This window comes from Cheilinus undulatus, linkage group 12, assembly GCF_018320785.1.
Source record: "Cheilinus undulatus linkage group 12, ASM1832078v1, whole genome shotgun sequence".
Lineage (NCBI taxonomy): Eukaryota > Metazoa > Chordata > Actinopteri > Labriformes > Labridae > Cheilinus > Cheilinus undulatus.
This window is the reverse complement of record NC_054876.1, coordinates 31,518,169-31,536,753: the sequence shown is the minus strand read 5'-3', so window position 1 is coordinate 31,536,753 and position 18,585 is coordinate 31,518,169. Positions and strand designations below refer to the sequence as shown.

The window sequence follows — 18,585 nt, the reverse complement described above, 5'->3', positions numbered from 1 at the left end:
ATTAAGATTAACTACCTCATGGTGCTGTTCTGTGTAGTATTTTTTCTTTCATTAGCCATCAGCTTTACACCACACACTCTGCTCAAACAAGGAGACCTTTTGTTTTTTGGGCACATTCCTTTACTCTTTTGCAATGTTTACATATGATTCTGCTTTGACATTTAGCTCCAGACATGCGTGGAGGATTTGAAAAAGCTAAAGGCTCACTGAAAGTGAACAAACCTTATGTAAGAAGAGCTTTGAAATTCCAGCTCTGACTTGTTTCAGAGCATCTATCTAATAAGGGTGGATTAGCGAGAGATTTCAGGTTCACCTGCTTGCTGATGTGTGCATCGCATGGGTTTCAACATGTGTGATGAATATTCTGCATTGCGCTGCAATAAGATGTGTGTATAATGAGCACCAGTCGGAATATTTAAAGCCATCTGTCTTTGCAAGTGCTTCTTGAGATCATTTGTCTAGATGACGCCATGCAGTAAAGATGATTTAGTACAGACTTCAGTGTGAGAAAGCATGCAGTGCAGTTCAAAGGTACGCAGTTGTGCATCTGTAAAGACCCCGAGGTGTTATTCAGTCAGCTCAACTGCAAGCTTCAGTCACTGTGCGGGTGTGCAACACATGTGATCACAAACATGGTTCACATCAGCAGCACATACACATAAAACATGACTAATTTGCTTTTTAATACTTTAAAAATGCTTTTCCTTCTTTAAGTCTTTTTGCATCTGTAACAGATTTCTCTCTGCTTTTTTAATATATAAAACAGCTTTGATTTATTTGACTACTTTCATGGAATGAAATGGAATATCAGAGTTTCTGAGATGATTAACGAATTAAATTAATAAGTATGCTGGCACACCTGCTCCAGTATAGTCTTCCTCTTCTTGCCATCAGTGACAGTGGACAGCTGCATGTCTCCCATCTTCTTCATCTTCTCATCCATGTCGATCTTCTGCTCCAGCTTGCGGATCTCGGTTCGCAGCAGTCGCACTGTATCCTCCCTGTGATGCTGCCGGGCCAGAGCGGCGGCACATGCAGAGTGGATCGCTGTGATCCAATTCTCCAGTTCAGTCTGGCCTGATGTCTAAAGGAATAAAAAAGTAAGAAATTATTGGGACTTTGTCAAGAATTTGTTAAAAACTTAATGCGAAGGTAACAACAGCAAAGAAAAATTACATCACCCCCATTTAGCATCCCTACATTAGCTTCCTGACAGTGTTAGAATTGATTTTATGATTTAACTCATTACTTTTAAAGTACTTAAGGGCCAAACTCCTTAACAGAACTTTTAGCCCCCTATGAGCCAGCCTGCAGCCTTAGATCGTTGGATGGGGACCTCCTGGTTGTTCCAATGTCGAGACACTAAACTAAAGGTGACGGGCTTTCTCCATCAGGACCCCTTGACTTTGGAACAACCTGCCAGAGGAGAAAAGGCATGCAGATTCAATATCCTCCAGTAAATCACATCTTAAAAACACTTTTTCTAGACTTGCTTTTATGTAATGTTGCCTCTGTCTTTTACTGCCTGCTCCCTCTCTTGGTCAATTTTCTTTCTTTCAAATTTTCTACTTTAGTTTTCCTAAGTGTACTAATCTATCTTGAAGCTTTTATGTCTAATCTGTTCTGTATTTTATGCATTGATTTGATTCTTATTGCCAGATTTTCACTCTTCTTCTCTCAATTGATGTTGAGCTTTTAACCCCTTTCTCCACTTTTATTGTTTTACCTCCTTTTGCTTTTATATCTGTTTTTAATTGATTATTGTCAATATTTTATTACTATTTTATTAACTTACTATGACTAACTTTTCTACAAGGGCTGTCAAGATTAATCAATTTAATCAGGATGAATTAAGGTCCACAATTAGTGCAAGTTTTTTTTATTGCAGTTAATCAGCTGAGTGGACAAGTCAGAAGTCATCTGAGCCTTTATAGTGTTTGTTTATTTCATTTTTAACCCAAAACAAGTTCCTTTTTCTGTGGTCAAACTCATGCCATAACCGTCAATCTACCTATAAAAACAGGTCTGCATCCAGACAGGAAGTCATTTACTCGACAGCAGAAAAATCCAACATGAGACAAAAGACAGTTTAAAATGCAGAGTAGTGTAATTTCGAGATGTGATACTAAGGGTGATATTAATGGTGATTAACTACAGACATTTTGAGATTAATCGTGATTAAATTTGATCTTTTACAGCCCTTTAAATTGTCGTAGTCTGATCTAATAATCAATACTCATTTCAATATGATTTGATATATTCATACTGCTCTGACTTTTATTCTGCTCCATCCCTTCTCCTCCTCCTCCTTCTTACATCTCTGGTCCTTTGGTCTCTGTTTATGTAGCTGGATCCCTGTGTTGCCTGGATTCATCTAGGCTATTCTGTATTTTTATTTTTTATTTTCATTCTTGATTTGCTTAATGTTTCTGGGTTTTTATTGTGTTTTGGTTTTCATAACATGGGTTACAATGCTGGCTGAGTTTTTCATGGGTTCTTCTGATGTTGGGGTTTTGTGTTGTGTTGTGTTGTGATGCTTTGTGTTATTTGTGATTCTGCTTATTGTCAAAGCACTTTGTAAACCCATTTATAAAGGTGCTATACAAATAAAGTTATTACTAACATTATTATTAAAAGAATTAAATAAATTGACAGCTACAGGAATGGAGCAAGGATTCCCATAATCAGCCTCTGTATAATGGTGCTCAACATAACCTCATAATTATTTAACAATTTATCTTTGCCTTCATTGATTGAATGTCGCTGTGGACAGCTGCCATGAATATAAATAGACACATTTTAATTTTGTACAATAGACAGTGTGGTGGATCATTGTCACAGAGTGACAGAGTGGCCTTTAAACATGTCAGACTGAGAACAACACACAGACACAAGACTGGCTTATCTCCCACATATGGATAAATGTCATGAATTGTATGCCACACACAGACACACAAATGTCCCCGGGGATGACAGGACTCTTCTTATTTCTGTCTCTATTGCTGATCTGTTGAATCCTTGTAGTTTGCAGACGGCTGTATTACCTCCAACAGTAATTTTAACTTTAAAAGGCTTTATTTTGTGTTGAGGTACACTGAAAAGTCCCATGGATGTTTCAAGAAACATACCTGGAAAAGGAATGCATCTCCCACTGAGTTGCTGAGGCAGAAAACAAAGTCTTTCTTTGGGTGTTCAGGAACAGCCTGGACGATGCTATTCTCTACCCACAGTGCATGTTTGGGCACGCTGTTGTGGTCGATCCCAGACCGACAGTCCGAGTCATACAAGAAGAGAGTGCAGCCTTGAAAATACAGAAAAGAAACATCAAGATAAGAAAGAAGAAATTATATTTTTCCTGCTGTGTTTGCCATTTTATCATTTTGAAACCACCTCGCAAAACAAAGCATTTCAGCATTAAACTGTTATGATATGAAATGGACATAAGGACGAGAGGCAGGCAGAAGGCAGCTGCAGATGCTGTATCTTGTGCATTTCACAAGGATGAGATTGGATTAGACGCGGTTGCCGCTGGAAAATTAAATTGTGATGAGGATGAGTGGAGGAAATGTAAGACCACACACAGTAGAGGGTGAGAGAGGAGAGTAGAGGTGACAACCAAGGGCACAGACTGTGTAGAGACTGATGTGATTACTAACAGGACAGATAGACTGAGAGATTATACAGGCTGAGGTCAGAAAAAGATGTTCATCTCAAAGCGACATTACTGGAGGATGTTTGTTAAAGTTACATGTTTTTCCATATTTCACTTATCCTTATTATCATAATAGGATATTTCAAACACAGGCCAGATAGAGATATTTTCAACTGCATTAGTATTTTTAGGTCAAAGAGTGATTATGCTTGTGTGAGAGCCAGCCACGCCTACAGACAAAATGTTTTGCCCTTAAAGGCTCCATGATTAGGCCCTCCCCAGATGCTATTAAATGTCAATGCATGCACATGGATCTGTGGTGCAAGCACAAGAAACCTGGTTAGTATGCTGACATTACTGTCCTAGTCCAACTTAGGATGGATCATGTCTTTGCTAACCATGAGCCCCTCCATGACTGGGCCCTGGAAAGGCTCACCCACAAATTCCACATACTCCATCAGTGTGGCCCTGAGCCGATTGATACTCGATATCATGAGATCATGGGAGAACTACAAGTTTATGCAGGAAGAGTATGTCAACAACTGAATATTTTTCTGGAGTTGATTTGCTGTTCATTTTGATAGTATTCTGTGATTTTTTTTCTATCGAGATGAGTACATTAGGACCTTGTCCCCCAGCATTGGCTCCAGGACCTTCTTAGGGGGGCGCCATAGATTTAAGGGTGGGTGTGAAGCTGCATAAACATTATATTAACATTCAAAAAGTGAGAACATGAACATCGTTGGAATGTGTATCAAAAAAGATACTTTGTTTAGGTTTTCAAAATGTTTCATACTTTAACATATTTTTGATAACTTGTGCTTTAAACCATTGGTGGCCCCCCTAAGGGGGTCCTGAGGTCAAAGACCCCCTTAGGGGGTCTCTCTGTCTGCTTGGAGGTTGTTAAGATTAGATTTGTACATGTTAACTAAAATCCTGATGTAACACTACAAAATGATTCATACAATGGTCTGTGCATGAGAACATTTGTGTTTAGGGGTGTTTTGTTTGGCTGGTTAGCTTATTGGTTTATATTGCTGACTTTGTTACAGGAGATTGGGGGTTTGAATCCTGATCAGTGCACAGTGAGTATCCAGTGTGGGCCCTTGGGCAAGGTCCTTAACACAGGAACACCTGTTCTAGAAGTGTGTCACTTTGGACAAAGCATCTGCTAAATGCCACTGTAACACTGAAACAAAAAAAGAATTAAAGTTGGTGTTGATTTTGACCACAATGTATCGTAGTTTTTTTATGTTGGTCCTGAGGGGGCGCTAAGATTTTGTCAGATACAAGTAGAGGGGACTTAAAGGAATAAAGGTTGGGAACCACTGCATAAGAAGGTTGAAATTTCTGTTCTTTCTAAAAAGAATGTGGGGTTTCATGTAAAACTCTGTGGTGTTCCACCCTAGAAATGAACTTTTCTTTGTCAGTGGAAGTGTAGTAGCACTGTGAACCACTGACCAACTGGTGATTTGTAGCTTGTGCCACAGGATGAGAGGTAATTTTGATACAGTTATGGTTATGGTTTAGTATCAGTAGTCTGTGCATTGTTTTACTTTGGAGTTGATGGGATGCTTCACACTTTCCTTGCTGTTTGGATTTTTCTGCTCTAGATGGACTGACGCCAGTTGGCTGCGGCTGGCGCTGACAACAGACCTGGTTGAGTGGAGCAGCGCTTCTGGTGTGCACTGGAGACAAACTTTTTAGCATAGCAAACAATCAAAAATGAAAGGACATAAGATATCATAGTAAATGGAACCAGAGCTAAATTTTCTGATTTGATGTAATTTATGCTGTGTTCAATAGTACAGGGCAGTGGTTCTCAAATGGTGTCTTGATGAATGTGTGGGTTTTCCCCCAGACTTAGTACAACTATGTTATTACTATAACTGTACTTCAACTACAGATACTGTCTCATGTGTTAAAGAGACTATTTTGCATGGATATGATTATGGTGTGCCAAAAGATTATGTCTTGATCTTGGTTTGAAAACCACTGAGCAAAGCATTTTTTTAATCATGAACACCCAAATTTGATGATTTTTGGCACATTTAGTTCCTCTATATTGTCATTCTACCACATAGTGATACTAATCATAACATATATTAGCAGATTTGCTGGCCTGATTCTGTACTGTTAATAAATTATTGTGAAGTAGAGTTACATTTTTTGTCAAGGGAGGCATTTCAAAACAAAGGTGGACTGTACAAAATTTGAAGTGGACAATAATTTGATGAAGACATGTCTAAGTCAAAGTGCCATCTTAATTAAAGACCTTTCACTTGCAAAAATAAGAGTTTTTATGACTTTTAAAGGGTCTGCAGGAAGTCTGGGTTTGGTCAGGAGTTCCCTTTATGAGAGGACTGCTGCATAGTTTGAGTATCTTGAATTTAGGGGTTACTAATGTTCCTCTTTTGGGGGAAGCCTTGATGATAGCTCACAAGAGGCTGATAGATCTGGTTAAAAAATGCCTACCATGTTACAACTATAGTTTGAGAATGAAAAGAAGCCTGTAGCGTTATTCCCTCTATCACCACGTCTCATTATATGTTGTCTGCAAATATAAACCAAAATAAAAAATACGTCATAAAAGACTAAATAGTATTGTATTCTATGCACCTTTCAGAGACACCCAGTAGTGTTTCCACTTGCGCTTCGTTGCAGGCTCCACCTTCTTGTTCTTCTTATGAACCAAGAAGTTCTTCACAGCCAGAGCCCCTGCTTTTCTGACTGTTCCCTGAGCACAGCCAATCAGAGTGTCCGATGGATATGCACTGCTCAGTGTGCCGCTGCTCTGCTCATCACTCACGGCAGAGCTAGCCTCTTCTGTGCAGTCCCGACTGTGATGCGTCTAATGAAAAGGAGAAGGTAAAATGTCATTATAATAGACAAACAGGAAATGTCACTGTATCACCTGTGCTTTAACTGATTCGAAAAGTTTTACCCAAGCTTGATTGTCAAGCTCCTTGCGGAAATTCTCATACACTCCACCCCTGTTTCCTTCGCCGCCTCGTACGTCTCCTCCTCCTGCGCTGCTGCTCCCACTGTCACTCCCGTTGAAGACACTGCTCTCCGTAGCGGAGTACACAGAGAAAGAAGCCGACATGGCCTTACAGCGCCGTGACACCAGCTCTCCATCCCCGTCTATCTCTGTGGTGACGCCATCAATGCCACTGTCGCCATACTCACTTCCTTCGCCCAAAACTCCAGAGATATCCTGTCAGGAAGAGAGAGTTTAAAACCTCCTTAAAGATTATGAATGAATAAACAGAAAACATTGATATTTGCTTTTCACATACACAAGCATAAAGCAGTGACACTTCAGATATGCACAGACATGACCTGATTCTGGGTTTATATTTATGTGTGGTCGTATGTAGGTGGCTTTGTGCATGAAATGTGCATGTGAAATGAAATGCATTTCTGTTTAAAATAAGCTTTAAACTTTGAGTGAAATATTCTCCTTGCTTTCAGACTTTTCTTTCAACAAACTGAGACTCCCTCTGTTCTTTTTCTCTTTGTTTTGCTGTGTTGTGGGTCTATTTATATCCTCCCTAACAACCCCCTCAGCCTAGCTAGATGAATTTATAATGAACACTCTGGGTGTTCTACCATCTAAGGGTTCTTGGGGTCCTAAAAAGAAAAACCTGTTTGGTACTTTCCTCTTATTTTGAAACTTTATGTTTTCAGTGACATGAACATTACAAATAGGTGAACTTTAAGTCTTTTTTACCATTAAATTACTTGTCAGCTTGTTTCCTTGTAACTTTGCTTTCTTTTTAACCTTTGAGTGACTGTAAAAAAGCCTCGACATTATTTCAGGATATCTTCATGTGTATTTAGTTCCTCTAAGGCCAATGTGCAGCATGGTTAGTGAATGGGGCATGAATATGTTATGCTTTGATGCTTTCATTTCTGGAGGGGGAATTAAGAAACCAGGCCAACGTTGGACAAGTAGCCCAACAGCGACTTTGTATCTGACTCCTTGTAATCCCTGTCCCTACAACATAAATATACACGTCCACTTGGACACACAGACAGGAAGCACGCCAACACAAAATGGCAGAGAATTAGAGCACAGGAAATGTTTCCAGAATCTTTATCAATGAAATGATTTGAACTCCTTAAACATCCAGGACATATTCATATTTAATGTGTTCTAACCTGAGTAGTTTGTGCACGTCGTCCTTGGAAAGCAGGACACGGTGCAGCTGGGATACCCAGCCCTGCCAAGCCTTCAGACAGGCAGTGCGAGCGTCTGCATGGGAGTGTGAACGCTCCGTAACCGCCGCCATCCTCCTCAGTCGGAGACATCAACTCCTCCTCCCCTTCTCCATCTCCATCACACTCTGCCTCCCTCCGGTTTTTAGCGAAACGGCTCCTCTGCCCCCTGAGGCCAGGACTCTGCTGGCTGCACAGATGGTCCAGAGACGATGCCCTTTCAGCGGAGCCTGAAACACACACAGGTGGTCATTGCAGAGCAGTGTGTGTAGATGTGTGCGAGGGAGGGAAATGAGAGTAGTGTATTCTGATTACTGTCAATTACTGTCAGATTGCTTTGCCACGTTTGACGTGTAAATTAACCTTCTCCATTTGTGTCTGGCTCCTCCTGTGAATCTGTATGATTGTGTGAGTGAACAGTGTGTGTGTCTGTGCAGAAAGCCCATCCATTATCCCCAGCTAGCCAGCCTCCTGGGACAGCACTTACACCTTCTGCAGCTAAGTTACCAGCTACCGCCTGCTGCTGCTCTGAAATCCAGCTGCTCCAGCACAGTGCCGGTTAAGCTAACAACCCTGTGATCAACTGAACTGCTGCATCTGATGGAAAGAAGGTAACCTTCAATCAGCAGATTTTCTCAAGGCAACTGTCGGAGTGTCTTCAATTTATTCCCACCTACCCCCACCCCATCACATGCAAAGTGTATAAAATCAAACCCAATTTTCCACCAATTATTATCACAGTTCATTCAGAAATAATGGGAAATGTTAGTTCACACTTTCATTATTACAGGTTTTTTTCTTTCAACCATGAGATATGAGTGACTACTATAGCTTATATGATCTTATAGTTGTTTACCAATGCTGATGTCAACATTTTAAAAGCCATCTCTCAGTTTAAGGAATTTCCATAAAAGGATGCTTCTGTATTTCTGAAGTTTGGTTGTTCAAAGTTCTGCCACAAGAGATTTCAATCTGTGTTGCCCCTTAAGGAGGGAGCATAAGCAAGGAAGCTACAAAGTTCTATAGACGGGTATGGTTGCTATGTTTAATTTTGTGAATTTGCAGGCCAAAACATGCCAACAAACATCAGTTCATCCATCTGTTTTTGCTTATACAAGGCCAGGTCGTGGTGGTTGAGGTCAAGCAAGTACACCCAGACAACCCTCTCCCCAGCAACAATTTTCAGCTCTTCCTGGGGGATTCTTAGACGCTCCCAGGACTAAGGGGTAAAGAGCTGCAACTCTTGTTAACATACCCTGTTCCCCAGTTTGAGTTGTGGTTAGGACTATTAAGTAAATAAAGCCAGGTCATACAACATAAAATAGCCTAAAACTGTAAGTCATGATGATTAGATTATATATTTTTGAGTGGCATTAGCATCTGCGGTAGGTAGGCATTACAGTTGTTACTGTTGGACATGCATACTGTTGATTTCAAAACAAAGTTGACTGAACATATACCATCCTTACCTGCACTGGCTCGAGGGCGCGAGAACTGCTCCTCATCCTCATCCTCTCCTCCATCTATCATTTCCTCTGTGCTGGTCAGATGCTCCTGGCTCAGGTCAGACAGGGAGAACTCCAGGCTGTCCTCCCTCCACATGTCTGCCGACTTTGACCTCTTTTTTTTGAAACTCCCTCCCTCCCGTGGACCCTCGGTCATCCTCTGGAGATACCTCTCCTCTCCCATAACATCCCCCTCCCCTTCCCCCATTGAGTCTTCTCCTCCATCCTGAGCGATTGTGTCCGCCTCTGATGTTTCAGGGGTGGGCGTGGCCAAAGGATCGTCGTCATGCTGGTAGGACTCCGGCCTCATTGTCATAGCGACACGCTGAGTCCAGTGGGGGTTGATGCCGAACTCTTCAAACTCATCTGTGGCGTTGAAAGGTTCCAGTCCGTTCTCAGCTAAGGATTGTGGGATGCTCGGGGTGCTGGAAGAGCGAGTGGAGGCTTCAGAGTTTCTGTGTTCCTGTTTCGCTGAGGAAGAGTGTCGAGGGCGCCGGGTGATCTGCTGCTTGTTGGAGAGACGGAGTGACCTGGACGTGTGTTTACGTGAGAGATGTCCCGTCACATCGCCGTAGAAACTGCTATCACCATTCTGACTCTCCACGTTTCCCATGATTCAACTGTTAAAGGAAGAGAATATTGTAAAAACACAGTTTCCCATATCATTTTATGTAGGCTTTGGACAATTTTTCGTACCTAAAAATAGTGATTTATTTATGTAATAAATATTAAGTGGTCTATAGCGCCTTTATGATTTATTACTATCATTTGCATTTATGAACTGGCACACAGATCATATAAGCTGGAGGAGAAACATCCATTTGTCTTTGTGTTAAATATTAAGTCCATCAGTCTTATGCCAATGGACTGACACCACTTATGCAAAGAGGATTGACATAAATCTCTGTTCAAATTGAGAATGGTTTTAACTAGCAACAAAAGCACACAACAAAATGTGCCCATCAGCCAAATATTATATCAGTTCTTCCTTGTTTTAGTCTTTTAAAGATTTTTATTTGTCTTTTCTGCTTAACTTTGGAACACTGTCAAATCAAACAAGTTGAAAATATTCAAAATATTTGTCTTAACTGATTACCTAGAAGTTTTCATACAGTTTTTGAGTATAACTCAAGTTAAAATATATAAAATGTACATGTATCTCATACACTTTCATTTTCCCTTTAAGTCTTTCACATACTTTAATTTTGAACAAATATGCCAACCAAAATAAGCTAACTTGACTGACTTTAAGGAACAAAGACTGAAAGATGCACTTTGACACAGAAAATCCTCTTCCAGAGTTCAGTACATAGTCTTCGCTATATTGAAGTTGGTCCCAATTTATGAAACTTCTCTAACCGTGAGGGTAACTTCACTCATGGTGCAAGAGTGTCTAATTCCTTATTTTGATTTTTTTAAGTTAACACAACTCATTTATATAACAACCTTTTTTTGTTGGGTCTAACAGTGTACTTTCACTTCCTATCAAATGTAAAAAATAACACATATTCTACTGTTTTAAGCAGTGGTTCCCAACCTTTTTTTCCTTGGAACCCAAGTAGGGGGACCTCAAGGGAGGGTGTAGGGGTACTTGTATAGAAAAGCTGACCCAGCCAGAAAAAGGATACATTTCTGTCATAAACAATGTTGATTTTAATTGACTAATTAATAAAACCCTGAGAAAATTCACGGGCGCCCCTTTAGCTCAGTTTGTAGAGCGGACATCCATATACAGAGGCTATGGCCTTTTCAAACCAATCGCTAGAATGGTCTCAGTGCTGTTTGGTTCTTCCCACAACTTTCTCTCCCTTTTGTCTTTCTTCAGCTTTCCTATCCAAATAAAGGCAAAAGATCATAAAAAAGAAGAGAAATAGATTTGCACATATTTTCTTACAATGAGACCTTTGCATACATTAATGTGTGTTTTATCATGATTTTAGTTAATATGTGCAAATTTAATATTTATAATCTCAGTGCGGACAAAGTCTCATGCTCTCCTGGAGAACTTTGGTGTCTCTCCTGGAGATCCTGCACCCCAGGTTGGGAACCAATGGTTTACAGCACATAATATTGAAAAATGTCAAATATAAAAAAAATTGAAAACCTTATACACAAATAATCTTTGTTAATGCACATTTCAAATGGTTTTCACATCCTATATTTTTGGACGTTCACATTTTAATCCTTAGTCAAACAAAAAGGGCCAAGGGGCTCTGTGATTTTAATGTGTGTTTTAAAATAAAACTTAGTGAAATGATTTCATTATGATGTATTACTACTTTTTGAACACATTGTAACAACAGTTATGATACTGTTAACTGGTTATTATAAGCTTGACATGAAATTTTCAAATTATTCCATCTCTAGGGCTGAATGATGGCACCATAGTCTGTATCAAGTTCTTAATCTCTTAAATTATATTTGGATATGTTAGTCTTGTTTATAGGAAAAACTATTTTCTGGGGAAGGCCGTGTTGTACGTAGCAAAATAAGGACCTGAAATAGGCAATATTTGATTTTTTTTGAGTAAAGCTAAGTTTTTGTAGAACACAACTGCCATTCTGTTTATTACTAACTTATTAAATCCACTTTTGGTTTGTTTAATTACAGTACATACATCAAGTAGTGATTTTTCCCATTACTAGGATGCATACACTCTGCTTTTAAACCATTACCAAAGTCTTGACCTTACCCTCTGTGGCACTGGCCTGTTTACTGTGTCACATTTATTGCTTGAATCCAGGTCAATCTGCGTGCTGGATGAGTGAGTAACATTTGGTTTCCCATTAACCGGCCGCAGTTTGTCAAAGGTATCCAGGATTCTCTTTGAATGCTCTGTACAGTTGAGCTGTCAAGCAAATGAGATCAGGCATCCACAGCTGAGGTAGAAACTTCACTGCCAGGTTTTGGCTGATTAAACTCAAACTGAGGTTTGTTAATTTGTCTGGAAAAGCTCACTGAAAAATGAGTAGCACTGGGACAATAAAGCTCATTTAAAATATATTTAGAGCACAAACAGCTTACAGAGACTTTTAAAGGCTTTTTTGGTGTTGTAATCAGAGTGAAGTTAAAGCTTCAAATGCATTGTATTTTGAAAATGCTAGTTATTTTTTAACATTTAAAATTTAATTTTTATATTTGTTTGATCTCTTTCTGCCTGCAACACTTCTCTTCCTCAGTGGTGTTTAAAATATGAATATGTCCAGACATTATCGAACAAATCAGTTTTTACTGCATTCTGCCAGCTCCTTCATCTCCTGCTCTCTGTTATATAAGCACATGGAGCTGCTGAGTCAACTGCTGTCAGATCAGTTGATCCTTTGTGAGTCACACATCATCAAACCCACACCATCAGGTTCTCAGTGTGGGCTTAAAATGCAGAGAGAGACCAAAAAATGTGCTCCAACATTTCAAAATCTGTTAAGGCAGAGGATTTAACCTGGTATTAAGAGCTATTTCACCACCTACTTGATTTCAGTATGATTCAACCAAAACAAAGATATTAGATCTAACTGGTTGGATTTTACAGTTTAATACAAAATCTGGCACTAATAGAGATTTTTGCTGAGATGAGAGATTGATGTGCACAATCCGTTTACCTGAAGTTAAGCTGCAGCATCACTAGCTTCTCATCATCACTGAGGTGTCACCATTCACAGACCACATGATCCTCCACACATCCTCAAACGACGGTGTCAGTTTGCCCTGAGAGGAACAAGAAGAGAGAGAGAGAAGACTTACAGGGGAGCTGTCACAACTTCAAAGTGACCTGATGTGTCAAACGCACAGAGAGGTGGAGACAGGAGATGAGAACAGGAAGGTCGCTCTGAAACTACTGCAGAGAGAAAGAGGGAGAGAGGATCTGCCAGGTACGTCACATGAAGCCCGTGAAGGTAAGTTGAAAGGAAAGCTATGAAGCTCACTAGAGAGGGAGTCTATAGGATAAGAGACAGAATACAGGATGAAAGAGAATGAAGGGAATTGTGGTCAGTAAGCCTGGAGTTAGGCAGAGAGACAAAAAAACATATTTAATCTTATCACAAGCTCACATATCATCAGAAACAAAGCTCAGAGGTAATGTCTGCACCTAAGGAAGGGGGAAACTCACAAACAACCACATTTCCTTTGAAGAGCACCCTGAAAGTCACTGCCAACCTGAACACATGCAGGCATGTTCAAACGTGCACGACACATTTAGGGAAAACACCCCTTGTTCCCCTGCAGACAATGGCACACTTGCACACACTGGTGGTTAAGTGACAGAAGATGAAAGCAGCTATGGAGAAATGATTTACAGCTTAAGAGTCAATTAAATGATCCTTGCCAACACGACCTAATTTTCCTTAATACCAGCCCTGAGCTGCTTAGAGTAGACTGTGATTTCCATAATGTGCTATGTGTAGTGTGAAGGTATGCAAGTATGAGCATGCATGGAAGCAGTTCTGCACATATTTTAGTTCACATGATAAAAATGTGGTTTATGAATCTAAGCAAAAATAGCTGATGAGGTTTCTGAGTCATACAGAGGCCTGAAGCAGGCGAGCTAGGAGTCTGATTATGCTAACACTCAGTTTATATGACTGAAACCATACTAAATCAAGTTCTCAAAGTCAGATTTATACACCTTAATTATGCAGTTGGAGGTTAGTTAAATCTTGCATGTATATGCCTCAACAGACCTCAGTTGAGAACAACTGAGTTAGAGGTAAGGGGTTCGTCTCATTTGTACCAAAAGTTAAGCATTAAGTGTGTCAGAAATGTATAGAGCTGTGAAGTTTGTCCATGTCCAGAAATCCATGTTAACAAGCTAAGAGAGGGAGGCATATCTCTGCCTGCTATAATGATGGTCCAGTCACTGGTTAATCAGTATTCCTGGCAACCATTACACCATGGAGGCAAAATAACACCCCACACAACTCAAAGAAAAGGTTATTGAAAAGAATAAGTCAAGGGATGGATAAAAAGAAAAATCCAAGGTACTGAACATCCCCTGGCACTCAGTTAAATCCATCATCTAGAAATAGAAGGAATATGGCACATGTGTAAATATGCCTAGATCAGGCCGAGACTAGAGAGAGGCCACCAAGACACCCATGACTACTCAGAAGTAGTGATGGGCGGTTAAGCGGTATTAACACCATCACCGGTAAAATTTCTGCCACCAAATGGAGTTTTGCAACACCATCATCACGGTTTAAATGCCTACATTGTGCTGTGACGGACTTCACAATAAAAGTCTGTGGCTGTTATTTTTCTGAAGTGTTTTTATTGTGAACGCCCTCATCAGGAAATGTGCTCAAGTCATTGGCAGCTTAACACACCTCAGCAGGATAGAGATGAAAAGTTAAACTTGGAGCACATTTAGAAAGAATTAAACATACAGAGACCTAAAAAAACAACATTTTTTTCTGTGCTCCTATGCTTAGGCCTTAATTGAGTATGCAATCAAAGGCTTGTTTTAAGGGGAGAAGGGGTTTATAACACTTGAATTTGGATCTAAAAGCATGATCTCTTTTTAATATTTAACACTGCGATTCATACCGTTAACCTCAAAGGCCAGAAAAATACTGTGATATGATATTTAAGTCATAATTAAGCCATATTGCCAAGGCCTACTCTGAAGTAGTTGAAGACATGTTGAAGACTCCATGGTCAAGTGGAAGAAAGTTCTTTGGTCTGATGAGATCAAAATGGGGCTTTTTGACCATCAGACAAGAAGCTATGTTTTGTGGACACCAAACACATATCATCACAGTGGTGGCAGCATCATGCTGTGGGGATGCTTCTTGGCATCTGGTCCTGGAAGGCTTGTAAAGGTAGAGGGTAAAAGGAATGCAGCAAAATATAGGAAAATCCTGGAGGGCAATCTTAGTCAGTCTGCAGGAGAACTGCAACTTGGGAGAAGATTTATTTTCCAGCAAGACAATGACCCGAAGCATACAGCAAGAGCTTCACAGAAATGGTTTGAAGACAACAAGGTGAATGTATAAATTAGGGGTACATTGATTATCAGCCAGGCCAATTATTAAACACGGTTAAGTAAAGAGAGAAAGAGAAAATTCAGCCCAGACCAATAAGCTCACACAAAGTCAGTTCCGATCCTTCACATCTGCTGACTTATTTATCTGGTTTCATAACACAACAAAAAAAGAAATTGTTCCATCTGGTCTGCAGTGCTAGCATGAGAATATTTTTTCTTTCACTAACTTTGACTACAGCTGCTTCTTTCATTATTGATAATTATCACATACTGCTGTCAGTGTTTCATTATTTTCATCAAAGAAGCAGCCTGGGAAAATAAAGACATAGGAGCTCATAAAACGAGAAATAGAAAGGAAAGAGGGAAGTGAAGATGAAGTTTGAGCAGATGCATGGAAAATATAACAATGCTTTGCTTCACTGGTCAATTCTGTCCACACCCTAAAGCCTTCATGTGCATTCATGTATCTAAACATAAGCTACTGCAGTAGACATTACCCCCAGCTGTGGGAAGAGGTTGCATAAGCTAAACTTGACCCTGATACTTCTTCTCCTCCTCCTCATCTTCTGTTCATTATTGCCCCCCCTTATTTCCCATCCTTCCCAGGCTTATCCAAACCAACAAGCTGGCCACCCACCCTCTCCAAAACAAACAGAGGGGATGCACAATTTTAATAATAATACAATTACTCGCAGTGCTGCACAGATACTGGATGTTTGCTTTGGAGAAAGCCCTGCTTACTTTAAAATTTGTCATCAGTTCAGTATGTCATGGATATGTGCAAACATCATTACCTATAATGATTTAGAGTTACATGAAGCATGCAATCTGGGAACATAGAGCATTATAACCTAATTATAAATGGTGAATGTGCTTTTTTGCCATTTAACAGTCCATCTATAGATCTATCTTGTCTGAATTCACAGAAGTAAAAAGAAAAACACACACAAACCAAACAAACAAAACAATCCCTTCTAACACAACACAAGGGACATCTAACCGCTGCCTTTCCTCTGGCGGTGTACAGTCGTAAATGTTTAGTCTCTTCGTTTTTCCTCTCCCTGTGCCCTGCAGCAAAGCATGGAAGAGGGAGGAGGGTAATGTGGGGAGGAGGGGGAGAACTCTGCTAAACCCCTGTAGAGCTGAGAGGTGAGGCAAGGCTGGAGGCAAAACACATACAGAGGGAGGAGGGAGGAGCAGAGGTGGGTATAGACACAGAAGGGAGAGCAGAAAAATATTGGGGTATGGGGCTATGAATAGAAGTTTTATATTTAAAAAAAAGTGATTGGAGCAGGAAATGAAGAATTAGAGCATACATGGGTGAAAGAGGGAGACATAGATAGAGAGACATTGGGGGGTCCTATTGTTGCTGAGCTTTAAGTGGATAAGTAGACATGTGCTCTGGCTGCCTCTCTTTGGGCTTAATTGAGCGAGCCGAGACAAAAGGGGAAACATAATTATTCGCTCTCTTTCCCTCAGTCTAGCAGTATATTAACACATTGAGAGAGTGTATTAACACAATGGCCGGCATAACAGCAGCCAGAGCATCATTACCATGCAGACATGCCCACTCATGGACAAACACACACACACACACAGAAGGGACAAAGAACAATGTTGGTACAGTAAAATTTGGAGCTGCTAAATGTTTTCATCTTGTGTTTACTGAATTTCTGAACAACACTAGAGATGCTCTGATAACATTTCATTCTGCCTAGTATCAGTTTCCAAACCTACACTTCAGCATTTGACAATACCTTTCTGATACTAGACTAGTAAATAATATACACAATATTGGTGGAAAACATGATTGGTGACATTTTGAGAAGGGACTGGCTTCAGACCGTTCTTCTCTGATGGCCACTCTCACAGACCATTCATGTGAGACACAGTAAATCTCAGAAAATTAAGACTACTACAAAAGCCAATACAGCTATGTTAGCTTTAACAACATAACACAACATAACCTAGCTATACTGCTTTGTGAGCATAGCTTTATCTACGTTAGTTATTTAGCGCCCCTATCTATAGCTAAGATAGCTTTAGCAACATAACATAGCATAACCTAGCTATGCTGCTTTGTGAGCATAGCTTTATCTACATTAGTTATTTAGCACCCCATCCCCATCTATAGCTAATTTAGCTTTAGCAACATAACATAACATAGCTATGCTGCTTTGTGAGCATAGCTTTATTTACGTTAGTTATTTAGCGCCCCTATCTATAGCTAAGATAGCTTTAGCAACATAACATAGCATAACATAGCTATGCTGCTTTGTGAGCTTTATCTACCACAATTATTTAGCACCCCTATCCACAGTTAAGTTAGCTTTAGCAACATAACATAGCTATGCTTTGTCAGCATATCTTTATTTACGTTAATTATTTCGCACCCCTATCTACAGTTAAGTTAGCTTTGGCAACATAACATAGTTATGCTTTGTGAGCATAGCTTTATCTACATTTAGCACCCCTATCTACAGCTAAGTTAGATTGAACAATAGGAGCTTAAGAAAGTGTAGCTAAAGCTAACTTAGCTACACAGATAACATAGCTTATGTAGCTGCTTTGTGAGCTTAGCTGTATCTCTGTTAGCTACATAGCTCCTTAAACGACGTCGCTTTCGCAGTTAACAGAGCATTAGAATGTTTTCATGGAGGACAAGCTTTTGTCCTGTAAGCTGTTTACTCGGCTTTATTGAACGTTTCGTAATCAGGTTTTGCAGGCCAGTTTGGACAGTTACCCTTACCTTAACCCTTACCCTGACCCTAAACCGAAGTTGAATCCAATTTTATTTTGAAAGTTTATTTTTGCAAGTCTTTCCATTACATTTTGATGGCTTTGAAAGCTATCTCCCCCTCTATCTCACAAATATGATTAAATATTAGGTTTTATTTTGAAGCATGGACTATAGTTGACACAATAATCAGAGACACTGGACTGAGTATCACATTGAAGTTGGATGTGCCACTTCTCTCCACGGTTAAAAAGAACTCAGCACTGTAGAAGTCAAATTCCTGTCATCATATCGCCACATAAGCACAGTTGCGTTAGAAGATGCCCTACACCTATGGGCTCTTACGTCAATCACAATCACACGTGAGCAGGTAGTTTCCTGTGGCACACTCTTAGTACAAAGGCATGCATACTTTCAGTCGCACACACCTGCACAATCCCTGGAGAATCTAAAGTGAGCAGGTTTTCCAACTCACACACGTTCTCACACT

General features: G+C 40.0%; 1 protein-coding gene across 2 annotated transcripts in view; it reads right to left on the bottom strand.

Annotated features, from left to right (window-relative positions):
* Positions 1–18,585, bottom strand: part of tiam1a (TIAM Rac1 associated GEF 1a) — an 82,889-nt gene that overhangs the window by 45,246 nt on the left and 19,058 nt on the right. For both annotated transcript variants that reach the window (XM_041801931.1, XM_041801932.1), the window contains exons 2-8: positions 12,978–13,083; positions 9,343–9,998; positions 7,817–8,103; positions 6,597–6,869; positions 6,272–6,503; positions 3,129–3,301; positions 860–1,084 (exon numbers count right to left, since the gene is read on the bottom strand). In XM_041801931.1, the coding sequence (XP_041657865.1) occupies positions 860–1,084; positions 3,129–3,301; positions 6,272–6,503; positions 6,597–6,869; positions 7,817–8,103; positions 9,343–9,991 (1,839 nt within the window). In that variant the 5' untranslated portion in view covers positions 9,992–9,998; positions 12,978–13,083. The remainder of the gene's footprint in view (positions 1–859; positions 1,085–3,128; positions 3,302–6,271; positions 6,504–6,596; positions 6,870–7,816; positions 8,104–9,342; positions 9,999–12,977; positions 13,084–18,585) is intronic.